Genomic DNA, 13,888 nt, shown 5'->3' with positions numbered 1-13,888 from the left:
GTTTTTGATGTAGATTTAGTGATGCGGCTACATAACTGTGCAGGTTTTTGATGTAGATTTAGTGATGCAGTCACATAACTGTGCAGGTTTTTGATGTAGATTTAGTGATGCAGTCACATAACTGTGCAGGTTTTTGATGTAGATTTAGTGATGCAGTCACATAACTGTGCAGGTTTTTGATGTAGATTTATTGATGCGGCTACATAACTGTGCAGGTTTTTGACTCTCGTTTAACAGCTTTCTCCTTTACATCTTTGTATTTCGACTTCAAGGTCACTATCATTACTTTGTTTCCACCATACCCAATCCATAATTCATTTCCCTGTAGCCCTAATCGAGCTGGTGATCGAATACCGTCATCCAAACTCATGAGAATTTGTAGCAGGTCACCAGTGTCGGGGTGAAGGAATATTATCACATGGTTATTAAAATCAGACACCATAATCCTGCATAAATCGTCACAACGAATGTCGGATGGAAAGACGTTTTGATTCAATACCTCTGATCCTTCATATCTGAATTTGAGTTTTCCCATTGAGTTCACCACAATGATATTGTGGAGCATGCTTGTTATCTTATTTGCAACTACAATGTCACCGTTGAAATTCTCCCGAACAAGTCTAAGATATTGAAATAGTCTATCACCAGTGACATCATCGTTTTCTATCGTTTGCGTAAGGTTGCCTTCAACGTTAATTCTTATAATCTTTCTTTCGCTCTGATTTCCGGTATCCCTTTCACCCTGACTTCCGGTATCTGTCAAAGACATAAGACAAACAAATAGATCAGAATTTAGTGGGGATATACATATTCCGGTTGGATACAGTGGGGAGGTATTCAAAACGCAATCAATATGACCATCATGACTAATTTTCTTCACCATGGAGTTACGAGGATCCGACATGATCAGTTCGTCATTATCTGTCTTTGCCACATCGAAGAAAACAAAGTTCAAATTGTGCATTCCCAAAACTTCACCATTGGTTTTCATGAGTCCCCCAGCTTTTGCGCGACTGTTATAGATCCACGCTTTGTTTCCGATGGGACATATTGCTTCAATTTTGTCTAATCGGAGTGTAAATTTATTTTGCAGGGTCCATTTGGACTCTGTTGACTGTAGATCGTAGACGACGCGTTCTTTATTTGATGATGATACAGTTTTGTTGTTGTATCCAATCATGTCCATGAGGCATTCGAAATCTATGGTCCCTCCTTTGAATTCTATATAATACCTCGGAAAAGTGAATTCATACGAGTGTAATTCGTCCACAGCTTTCCGGAGGAGTAAGTTGGTTTGTATGACTTCCGATACCTTGTTTCTTTGGACGACTTTCAAAGACTTTCTGAACATACTTTCAAGATTCGTCTTCTTAGATTGCAGTTGATCTTGAAGTCCATGGATTGCATCTAAACGACTGGTTACATCTAATTTTAATTTTTCACGAATCACATTAACAAAGTGAATTATTTTGTCACACTGCTTATCAATTTCACCAAAAACTGACCTATTCTCCTCTTCGATTTCCTCCAATAGGGTGCTTGTTTGTTCCTCGCGAACTTTCAGACACGCAAGCCATTTTGATCCCACTTCGTGTAAAACTTCAAGGAGCTGTTTATGTGCTATGTTGCCCGCATCCTTCAGTTCGCACCAATCATGGTGTTTATGCCCTGAAACTAAGCATGTTGTACACAGAACCTGTTGACAATCTCTACAGAAAGAATTCAGCTTCTCCAAAGAATGGAGGCTGCATCTCACCTGTCCATTTAGGTCAATATCAGTATTGATTTTGTTAATGTAGACGCTCTCAATCATAATTCGGAACTCTCAAATATCTGAAAAATATAAACGCTTCCAGTGAATAATTTGCCGACTAACTACAGACTTCCTAAAATAATAAACTTTGCTTCTGTGCATGTGATAAGACACATTCATTGCAGAGATAGAAATCGATAGTTTTTCTCCTTTGTTTGGATTTATTAAAGCTTGCTAACTTCTTTGTAAGAAATTAGTGAACTGATCAAGGTTTTAAGCCGGTCTCTTTATAATAGCCACAGAGCCCTTTATACACAACAATCAAAAATAGGTTTCTAGTCTTCTTTCTCCAAACGATATTCCATTACTTAGTCTAAAATGGTTTTTATGAAGTATGTGACTAAAGCTATGGTGTGTAGCGTTGTAATATTATGCTTATCTTGATTTACATGCAAAAATCTTGATATAATTATATTCTATAATCTTTTTTCCGATTGCGAAATTCTTAATTAATGTTCAATAATCTTTATTCGTATTCGTTAAATCTTGTTTTATATCTATCAAATCTTGATTTATTCGATTAATCTTCTTATTTATTTGGTGGTTTTTTTTTATATTATTGTATATATATGTACCGGTACATCAAGTTTATTGAATATACATGTGCATCAAGATTTATCGAATATAAATTAAAATTTGTCGAAAATAAATGAAGATTTATTGAATATACATCATGATTTTTGCATATTTATAACAAGGTTATCGAATATATATCAATATTTTCGCATAAAATAAAAATTTGCATAAATTTGTCTAAAAAGGCAAAAATAATTGGGGGTCATTTTAAAATCTCCTTAAAAACTACTGAGCCAGAAAAGTTGAAGTTTACACGAGAGGTTCCTGACATGGATTAGATTCAACTTTGTTCAAATCATGGCCCCCGGTAGTACATCTTCGCTAGCCAAGAGTTTTCGATCCATTCCGCTCTCCATAGGGTTTATAGATAATTGGGCAAACACGGACCCCTGGACACACCAGAGGTGGGATCAGGTGCCAAGGAGGAGTAAGCATCCCCTGTTGACCGGTCACACCCGCCGTGAGCCCTATATCCTAATCAGGTAAACGGAGTTATCCGCAGTCAAAATCAGTGTGCCAAGAACGGCTTAACAATCGGTATGAAACACGTCAGACAGCATTTGACCCAATGCGAGGTTGTACTGACGAACTAGATCGTTATAACACCATAGAACTTGCGAAATGCTGACTTCAGTCGAGACTGTTGAAACCCCTTTACCATCAACTTGTTTGCCAGTAGCTTACCTCGATTTAAAAACTGACTATACGCTGAACAAGCTCTTGCATATCGAATCAGTTGAGATATATAAACACCACATGCAGGTGATAATGGAATATTGCTACATAAATATAGGAAGTTGACGATGGAGAAGCTGAAATCATCCCGTTGGTCATACAGTTGAGTTGTCAGTTTGCCGTTAATGTCTACTTTCAATAAAATATCTAAGTATGAAGCAGAAGTGGACGACTCTGTGGTGTACTTTATTTCGAGCTCACAGGGATATATCAAATCGACATATGAATGAAAGCTATTATTGTTAATAGACAAAATGTCATCGATATATCTAAATGTCGAATTGAAGGCCACAGCTAGAGGTTTTTTCTTCTCACGTAGTAGTTTTTGAATAAATTCTGCTTCATATGAATATAGAAACAGGTCAACTAACAAAGGAGCACAATTCGTGCCCATGGGAATTCCAACAGACTGTTGGAAGACCTGATCACCAAAGACCACGAAAATATTGTCAATGAGGAACTCTAGCATATTTTTTATTTCAACTTCAGAGTACTTGTGCGTGGAATCAGAGTGGTGTTTAACAAAGTAAGTTTTTGAATGACTGATCACTAGATATGAATATTTCCGTTTTCCGTTTTTGTTGACGAAGCAACTGTCTATGATGTCAAAAAGTCTAGTCTTTAATTTATCGTGAGGAATGGTCGTGTATAGTGTTGAAAAGTCATAGGTTTTAATGTTATTGATTTGGGAAAAATTCTGCGATTTCAAGTTTACTAAAAGTTCTTTAGAATTTTTTAGAATCCATATTTAATTAACACCACTTCTGGCATATGTAGTCGCACAGTAAGTTTGAAGTTTCTCCTTCACAGCTGTTAACATTTTCGTGAGGAGCAAAGATAGGGGCTTGGTAGAGCACTTACTGGATCCAGCAATGTATCTTTGTTTGTAAGGGTTTTTATGTAGTTTAGGAATCCAGTATAGGTACGGTCAATATCATATTAAAACAAAAGTATCTACCATCTATCCTTCTGTTTGGATAACCAGAAGTGATAAAAGAATTAGATAGGTTACATGAGGAATATGTTTTGGTTCCAGCTGACAAAGCTTGTAACAACATTATCTGTGTTTGTAAGGTTCATTATTACAACTGTATTTTAAACGAACTTGGCATTAATTCCACTTTTGGTAATCGTACTTATACTTCAACTGTCCTTTCGAAAGATGAAATTCTCCAAATCATGCTTCAGTTTTAGACACAGTTAATATTCCAGTCAATAGGTCGGATGAATATGAGTTACCGTACCTATACTGGATTCCTAAACTACATAATAACCCTTACAAAGATACATTGCTGGATCCAGTAAGTGCTCTACCAAGCTCCTATCTTTGCTCCTCACGAAAATATTAACAGCTGTAAAGGAGAAACTACATATGCCAGAAGTGGTGTAAATCAAGTGTGGATTTTAAAAAATTTTGACGAACTTTTAGTAAACTTTAAATCGCAAAACTTTTCTCAAATCAACAACATCAAAACGTATGACTTTTCAACACTTCACACGACCATTCCTCACGATGAATTAAAGAGTAGACTATTTGACATCATAGACAGTTGATTCTTCGATAAAAATGGAAAACGGAAATATTCCTATCTAGTGATCAGTCATTCAAAAAATTACTTTGTTAAACACCACTCTAACTCCATGCACAAGTACTCTGCAGTTGAAATAAAAATACGCTGGAGTTCCTCATTTAAAATATCTTTGTGGTCGTTGGTGATCAGGTCTTCCAACAGTCTGTTGGAATTCCCATGGGCACGAATTGTGCTCTTTTGTTAGCTGACCTGTTTTTATATTCCTATGAAGCAGAATTTATTCAAAAACCTCTACGTGAGAGAAGACAGAATCTCTTGCTGTGGCCTTCAATTCGACATTTAGATATATCAACGAGACAACGACGTTTTATCTCTTAACAATAATAATTTTCATTCATAAGTTGATTCGATATATCCCTGTGAACTTGAAATAAAGTACACCACAGAGTCGTCCACTTCTGCTTCATACTTAGATATTTTATTGGAAGTAGATATTAACGGCAAACTAACAACTCGACTTTATGACCAACGGGATGATTTCAGCTTCTCCATCGTCAACTTCCCATATTTATGTAGCAATATTCCATTATCACCTACATATGGTGTGTATATCTCTCAACTAATTCTTATTCTGAGAATGGTCAGTGTTTAAATCGAGACAGGCTACTGACAATCAACTTCATGCTGCAGGGGTTTAAACAGTCTTGTTTAAAGTCAGCATTTCGCAAATTATATGGTCGTTATAACGATCTAATTTGCCAAAACAACCTATCTTTGGGGTCAAATGCTGTCTAACGTGTTTTATACCGATTGTTATACAGTTCTTGGCACACTGATTTTGACTACGGATAACTCCGTTTACCTGATCAAGATATAAGGTTCACGGCGGTTGTGACCGGTCAACAGGGGATGCTTACTCCTCCTAGGACCTGATACCACCTCTGGTGTGCCCAGGGGTCTGGGCCACATCGCTCACCTGAGTCACCTTGGTCCAGATTGAAGATTTCCCCTATATATGTATATTCACATGTAAAACTTTGATCCCTTTTGTGGACCTAACTCATAAACTTGAATCTGCACTGTGTCAGGAAGCTTTCATGTAAATATCAACTTCTCTGGCCTAATGGTTCTTAAGATTTTTAAAGATTTTCTCTATATATTTGTATGTAAAACTTTGATCTCCTATTGTGATCCAACCCTCCACCGGGGGCCATGATATTATGTTATGTTATGGCGCTGTCCGTGCGTCTGTCTGTCCGTCCGTCCGGGGTCATGATTTCCGGACTTTTTTCAGTAACGGATGCATGTAGAACTTTGAAATTTGGTCACAATTTTTTCTTCAAAAATTGTAAGAGTGAGTTTGCATTTCTGTTGGAATGGTCCATCTTTGACCTACTTTAGGGCTATAAGTAGGTCAAACAGTTTTCCAGATTTTTTTCGTTACAAATACAGATATTGTCTTGAAATTTACACATAAGCTTTCTTTCAGGAGAATACAAGTTCCTTTTTCATTTCAACTGGATTGGTCCGTCCGTTCGTGATCTACATTAAGACTAAAAGTAGGTCAAACAGTTTTCCGGGCTTTTTTCATTATAGATACATATATTGTCCTGAAATTTAGTCACAGACTTCCTCTTGGAGAATTACAAATTCAGTTTGCATTTCAGCTGGATTGGTCCATCCTTGACCTACTATTGAGCTAAAAATAGGTCAAACAGTTTTCTCGGCTTTTTTCATTATAGATATAGATATTGCCCTGATATTTAATCAAAGGCTTCCGCTCGGAGGAAGACAAGTGCAGTTAGCATTTCAGCTAGATTGGCGCACTATGACCTATAGATAGTCCTTTATGGGTAAAAGTAAGTCAATCAGTTTTCCTGATTTTTTTGTTATGGTCACATATATTGCTCTGAAATTTAGTCACAACCTCCCTCTCGGAGAAATACATAATCAGTTCACATGTCAGATGGATTGGTGCACCATAACCCACTTTAAGGCTTTTCTATTCAGAATGTGTGTTGTATCAATTCAGAGTACACAATATGCTTCCAGGTTGAATTTCACTGTCCGACGAGCGTATATTGTACCGTTTGCGGTACTCTTGAATCTGTACAATGTCAGGAAGCTTTCATGTAAACGTACACTTTTCTGGCTCAGTGGTTCTTGGGAAGACGATTTTTAATTATTTTCCCTATACATTTATTTGTGAAACTTTGATCCCCTATTGTGGCTCCATTCTACCCCCGGGCGCCATGATTTCAACAAACCTGAATCAGTACTATGTCAGGAAGCTTTCATGTAAATTTGTACTTTCCTGGCCGAGTGGTTCTTGAGAAGATTTTTAAAAATTTTCCTATATATTTGTATGTAAAAAGTTGATCCCTTATTGTGGCCCCATCCTATCTTCGGGGGTCATCATTTCAACAAACGTGAATCTGCACTATGACAGGATGCTTTCAAGTCAATTTGATCTTTCTTGGCTCAGTAGTTCTTGAGATGAAGATTTTTCAACGATTTTAGCTATATATTCGCATGTAAAACTTTGATCCCTATTGTGGCCCCAACCTACCCGCGGGAGTCATGGCTGTAACACTTAAATCTGCACTATGTCTGGAAGCTTTTTGTTTTTGTAAATTTCAGCTCTTCTGGTCCAGTGGTTCTTAAGAAGTGGATTTTTAAATGACTCCACCCTATTCTTGCATTTTTGTGATTATCTCCTCTTTGAAGAGGACATGGCCTTTCATTTGATAAAAATTGAAAGCCCTTCACCTAAAGATGCATTTCGCCAAGTTTGGTTGAATTTTGTCCAGTGGTTCTGGAGAAGAAGTCGAAAATGTAGAAAGTTTACAGACGACGGACAACAGGTGATCAGAAAAGCTTACTTGAGCTTTCATCACAGGTGAGCTAAAAAATTAATGACACACAGTACATGATGTTTTCACCAGATATTGTGTCTTTCTCCCCATTTTGTTCCACACATAAATCGACACAATATAGGAACCATACGAAGAACTGCAATGAACATTCCGTCCCATAATTCAATTAATTAAGTGATTTATACATTATCATGATGTTGGAATGGTGTATAATAGCAGATTAGGCACAATTCAGATAATGAATTGGGAAATCACGTATGGCATTGCCAATTTTGAGGACTAACTGCCGTATACGTCAGCATAGTTCAAGTGCAGACTTTCGAACCCGTGTGATCCCAGACCCTCAGCTCCATACACATGCACAGTCGAACGTATCTAGATGAAAGCCGGTGTAGAGGCAAATTTTGACTCCCGTAGAATAACGACCGAGGGTCATTTTTCAACGTCGAAAAGTGACTCCCGGTCATTATTCGACGTAGAATAATGACCCCTTTTGCCCGTAGAAAAAATGTCTTTTTTTTAAAAAAATCAGTCCATTTCACGTTTAGAAACATGACCCCCGTAGAATAATGACCCCCTTGTAAATTTTATTAAGGATTATTTCTCTGGTAATGCCTAAGGGAGGCATTCCAACATTGTCATATTATGAGTAAATCTATCATTCATATGAAACGTAACCAGATTAAAACATATTAGGAAATGTAATTTTGTTTCAAAAATAAGAATTTACTTGTTTTAACAAAATAGTGACTCGTACCTAATAAGTGTCTAGTCACAACGAGTTATATTCATTATTACGAGTAAATACATGCATAGTTATATCGAGATACATCATACATGCAATCGTCTTGCCATTAAGGGAATATGGGTTCAGGCTTGGAAGGGGGTTCTATAGTTACATTTGTAAACATGCATTAGTTTATTCTACACTAAGGACCATAACATGCAAACAGAGTGCGTAATTGATTTGATATACACAAAGTAGCTACTACCTTCCCCTACTCCCCTGTACTGTGTACGACATACTGCACTTTTGAACATTGCAATGGGGGGATCCCCTTCTAATATAAATGAGATATAACTATTTTCACCGTGAGAACATTTTTCTTGCAACTAACAATTTTATGACGGTTTAAAACGAAACTCGGCCAAAAAAAAAAAAAATGAAATACGGAGAGAATAGGTTATGTACATGCAAGAAATAATGCTTTGAATGCTGAGAACCTACATATTAGGATTGAGTATTTTTTTAACCGTGGTGTATTCTCATCTGATCAATCTATGTTAATTTTGTGTTTAAAAAGTCATCTTCCAAAAGTGAGGTGGCACGTGCCCCCGTCCCCTTGTCCTACACCCCTGATAGGCATAAATTATCCAGTGAAATGCTATAGTCTACCCAAAGTTACCGTTCGCATACTCACTAATACCTCTATCAACACTTACTCATTTTTCAAAATTCTTGATAAACGATAATGATGCGTAAATGAAATAAGCTATTGACTTCAGTTACAAAAAAATGTATGTCAATTCATCAGTTTTAAGAAGATTTCACGCCTCTCTGTGACACAAGAAGTATTGTATTTAGACGCAGCTCTTTTTATGTGTGTGTTTGATTACACAAGATCTATACATGTAAATAGATAGCATAAATACATTGGTACATTTAGATTCAGAGGGAGGTGTGGAGATTTTATAGGTTGTACCTCTGCCTATCGTTTCAAAATGTTGCTTAATGAGGTAAAAATAACACATTTTGAGATTTTTAATGGAACTCCCCTTTTGAAAACTCAAATTTATGGTAGAACCCCTTTTTGAAAATTCCCTGGATCCGTCCCTGAAATATGCAGGTTTTTTCCCAGTTGTAATTGGTCATGGAACCTACAGTGGGTTTTCCTCTAATTTAATGAACTAGTTCTTACTTTTATTTTATTAACCGTGAAAAAATATGTACACATGGAATAAATTTGATAAGAGGAGCAGCAGGAACGATAACTCTGGGTAAATAATGACCTGAAAACCCGTATCAACTCCTTTAAAATCAATCAATCTGCTAAGAAAGGGAGGGGGGCATTTTTCTTCGGGGGTCATTATTTTTCAGGTATGACACGCAAAATAATGACCCCTGGGTCTTCTTTCTACAAAATTATCCAATTTTTCTACGGCTAGAGGGTCATTTTTCGACGTCGAAAAATGACCCCCGGTCATTATTCTATGGGAGTCAAAATTTGCCTCTACACCGGCGGTATTACTTCAATAGCTGAAACTTTTCCCCAATACTTTACAAAAGTGTGTAATATTACATGATAATATTTAGGCGTTCAACCACTGGACGTAGATCCCCCCCCCCTTTTTTTTATTTTACAAAAATTCCATTTAGTTATATTTCTATACAGCGAGTGTCAACCACACGCTGAGAAAAAAAGTAAAGGTCACAAAATATCACGATAATCTCCCAGACGAAGCACTGACTCCTTTTCTGAGTGATACTGCCCCCCCCCCCCCACCCACCCCCACCCCCCCACCCCCCATTAAATCCATGCCTACGAGAGACATTAAAATGAAGCGTAGAATATGACTGTCAATTGTTGTTCAAGGAAGAGGTGAAGGTGACTGGAGTTACTTGACTTTGATAGTATTTTGTAGGTCACAACATCCTTTTATCATATCTGAAGATCTCATAGGCGTATGTGTTTCTGTGATCAAACTTTATTAAAGCCCATGCGACCAGAAAATTCACAACTTCAGACGATTTCGTTTGTTGAATTTTCGAGATGGCGATGTAAGAATACAACGTTCGTACAATATCAGGCCTCAACCGAGAGCATTTTTTCTGCACCGTAAATCGGAGGTTTTATAAGGGGTGGATCTGTAGCTCTCTGGTATGTCCTGATATTTTCCCAGAGAGCCACAGCTCTGCAGCTAACCTTCAATCTGATTACTTTCACGTAACACATATCGGTAATCCAAACGTACGTAATAACGTCGTACCTGCTAATCATACATCAGACTTAATCAGCGCAATATTTTCTGTGACTCGGACCCAAATATATAGTATCCATTGATCGAATGTAAATTCAGTCGTTCTTAGGGATGTCTTCTGCATCATTATAAGTTGACTCGTGATCACTGTTGACCACTCATGTAAATAATTACCTGCTCTATAGATCTAATGTCATTCTGAACCAACATGTTGCAATAACAATACAAATGTATTGCATTGTATTTCATAACTGATAAGCCAAACTTGATTGATTCATAGTACGCTATGCTGGTGTCTATCATCATCTTTAAAAATGATATAGTTCAAACACGACACTTTAAAATCAATATCACTGATCAAAAGACACGAGAAAAAGCCATTTTAAACTATATGAAGATATATTTTGTACAGGGCTTTCGCATGTCATTTAGAGATTAGATTTGTTGCTTTTGGTAACGAGGTACAGACTTCTCCGTCTCTACACCACAAACATGCATGTACACCCAAAAGAGGTCAAATTTAGTTTGTAAATTTCATTATTATAATCACTGAAAATTTATTTGACATTTTCCTACAAATTATGCATTAATGTGGTGATTGTGTGGATGACATTTCATTGCTATACGTGTATATATAAATAAAGGTGTCCTACAGAGTCCGTAGACATATTTCAATTTACCCACGACAAAACTTCATTGAAAATGTTTGGAAGAGGAATCATTGTCAGCTTATTGCTGTTTGCCTTTACAGAGAGAGCCGTCTCGCAAGGTCTGTATATCACCGTACTATAAGATGGTATTTCATGAAATCTTATTTTCAACAAATGAAATTTTCGTGAGTTGCAAAAGCAATGTTCTTGGTGTCTTTCTGAGAGTCCACTTTTCGAAAGTATTTTTTCCTCTCCCTGCTAGTCACGAATTATTTTACTCATGTGCATGTGCATACCTCAACAGTAACGCGCCATCGTATTTTTTTTTTTTATCAGCTTGCAGCATTATGGTCATGATGCCTTGCCTTGGAATAATGGCAGAAATGGCACCACTTCAACAAGAATTACAAGCGGCTGTAGCGGGGAGAAATCAAGCCGAATTTCTGAAACTAATGCCCACAATATGCGGGTAAGGGTGACTTGTATTTGTTAATTGTCTTCTGTTGTTTTCCGTTTTCGCAGCACCCAACTTTTATTTTTTAAATTTTGCATGTTCACTTCGTCGCTTTTGCGCATTCGAACCCCATCTTCGCCTTAAACAGTAAACGCGCAAGAGCGAATGACCTGTTTCGATCAGCATGGTTTTTTCTTCTTTAGGAAACCCTTTCCCCAAAATTCACTCCCCATACAAACTATAATAATTGTACTGAACTGCAGTTTCTATTTGATTTAGAATAGTAAGGTTCCGATCACCAGATATATGCATTTCTATGAACATGAATATTTCAAAAATGCAAAAACTGGAGTAATCTCCTGTCTGTACTGATCAAATGAGGGGCGTGATTGTTGCACTCGCTACAAATAACGGCAAATGAAGGATTGTAATCCCGAATTTACTCTGCACGACCTATCCACTCCTACTGTCAGCGACCTGGATTTCCATTCTCTGGATCCTTGATTGGTTTTGTGAACAGTGGTGTTCTTGTGTCAGCTTTATCGATATTTTCCCTATAAAGATTCAGATTATTTATAAGTCGAATTGTTAACAGCAAACAAGCTCGAGATTTCACTGACCTAATAAAGCACTTACATTTGTAAATATGCAAACGATCTTCACTCGCGTCGTGTCGAATTAATGATACTGAAGTTGTACGCTAATCATTGACAGAATCACCAGAAGAGGGAAGTCCTGTCTACAGTCCCTACCCTCCTCATGTGACAATAACACGCAGTACAAACAACTCTCCCTCGCCATGCAATCGCTTGCAAGACCATGTGGTCTTCGAAAATAAGGTAAGATCAAGATTCAGACATCTTCTCCATTGTAAGATCAAGATTCAGACATCTTCTTCATTGTAAACATCTTCTTCATTGTAAGATCAAAATTCAGACATCGTCTTCATTGTTAACATCTTCTTCATTGTAAGATCAAGATTCAGTCGTCTTCTTCATTGTAAGATCAAGATTCAGTCATCTTCTTCATTGTAAGATCAAGATTCAGTCGTCTTCTTCATTGTAAGATCAAGATTCAGTCGTCTTCTTCATTGTAAGATCAAGATTCAGTCGTCTTCTTCATTGTAAGATCAAGATTCAGACATCTTCATTGTAAGATCAAGATTCAGTCGTCTTCTTTATTGTAAGATCAAGATTCAGACATCTTCATTGTAAGATCAAGATTCAGACATCTTCTCCATTGTAAGATCAAGATTCAGACATCTTCTTCATTGTAAACATCTTCTTCATTGTAAGATCAAGATTCAGACATCTTCTTCATTGTAAACATCTTCTTCACTGTAAGATCAAGATTCAGTCGTCTTCTTCATTGTAAGATCAAGATTCAGTCGTCTTCTTCATTGTAAGATCAAGATTCAGACATCTTCTTCATTGTAAGATCAAGATGCAGACATCTTCTTCATTGTAAGATCAGGATTCAGGCATCTTCTTCATCGTAAGATCAAGATTCAAAATAGCACTCTAGTATATAAAGTGAAATGCCACCTGTACTGAAGACGCAAATTACATCATCACAGAGATTTTTTAAACAATCTTTCTGATGTGTTTAGAAGACTAAATATATGCTAATGTTCTGTTCGTTGGCTTTCTCCAATCATACATTATTTAGACGTTTTCTTTTCACCCCCCCCCCCCTCAGGACACTGTGATAAGATACATAGAGGATGCCATAAGATTTATTGTGAATAACATGCATTCATAAAAGGTTTTTTTTTCCAGGACAAGCAAATTTGAGGAAATCATCACCACAGGAAAGCTGACGAATGATTTTAAACAAAGTCATAAAAATGTGATTTCTGTGAAATAAAGGATGAGATCTAACGATAGTTTTTCATTTCATATTTGGAAAGGCTTGACGCAAACTGCATTTCTTAAAAATTAAAAAATATTAACATAATCTGAAACGATCTTTGTTTATATTCATTTAATTTAATTTTTATAATTTTTTTATATCAAATAGTATGTTTCTTTATGAGGGTCGTGTTAATTTCTAAAATCATTTTCTGATCAATCAATTTTGACATGAAATAATATAATTTTTGATATCAATAATATATAGAGATATAAACATTGGTTGATATAAAGATACATTTAATTCATATTCTGATATCAGAAAATCTATTGATATCAAGAAATCCTTTTCTGAAATACGAATATGTGTTTATGATATCATAAAATATCATAGTTTTCTATCAAATAATATCTTGATATCAG

At 36.5% G+C, this 13,888-nt stretch overlaps 1 protein-coding gene and 1 long non-coding RNA gene across 2 annotated transcripts; one reads left to right on the top strand and one right to left on the bottom strand.

Moving 5' to 3' along the window:
* Positions 1-199: 199 nt before the first annotated feature.
* LOC125647010 (uncharacterized) lies at positions 200-1,813 on the bottom strand. Its single transcript, XM_048873707.2, has one exon. It carries the CDS (start codon positions 1,811-1,813, stop codon positions 200-202), a length of 1,614 nt encoding a protein of 537 aa, XP_048729664.1.
* A 9,284-nt stretch (positions 1,814-11,097) lies between these two features.
* LOC125648138 (uncharacterized) lies at positions 11,098-13,495 on the top strand. Its single transcript, XR_007360209.2, has 4 exons — positions 11,098-11,280; positions 11,498-11,630; positions 12,330-12,454; positions 13,394-13,495. It is a non-coding gene; the product is annotated as an uncharacterized LOC125648138 (long non-coding RNA).
* Positions 13,496-13,888: the final 393 nt, after the last annotated feature.

The sequence above is a fragment of the Ostrea edulis genome, chromosome 6, assembly GCF_947568905.1.
Source record: "Ostrea edulis chromosome 6, xbOstEdul1.1, whole genome shotgun sequence".
NCBI classification, from domain to species: Eukaryota; Metazoa; Mollusca; class Bivalvia; order Ostreida; family Ostreidae; genus Ostrea; species Ostrea edulis.
The sequence above is the reverse complement of the archived record's forward strand: the minus strand, read 5'-3'. Positions and strand labels throughout refer to the sequence as shown.

Excerpts from the sequence above, each read along its gene's own strand:
- LOC125647010 (XM_048873707.2), bottom strand. The coding sequence starts at position 1,813 with ATGATTGAGAGCGTCTACATTAACAAAATCAATACTGATATTGACCTA.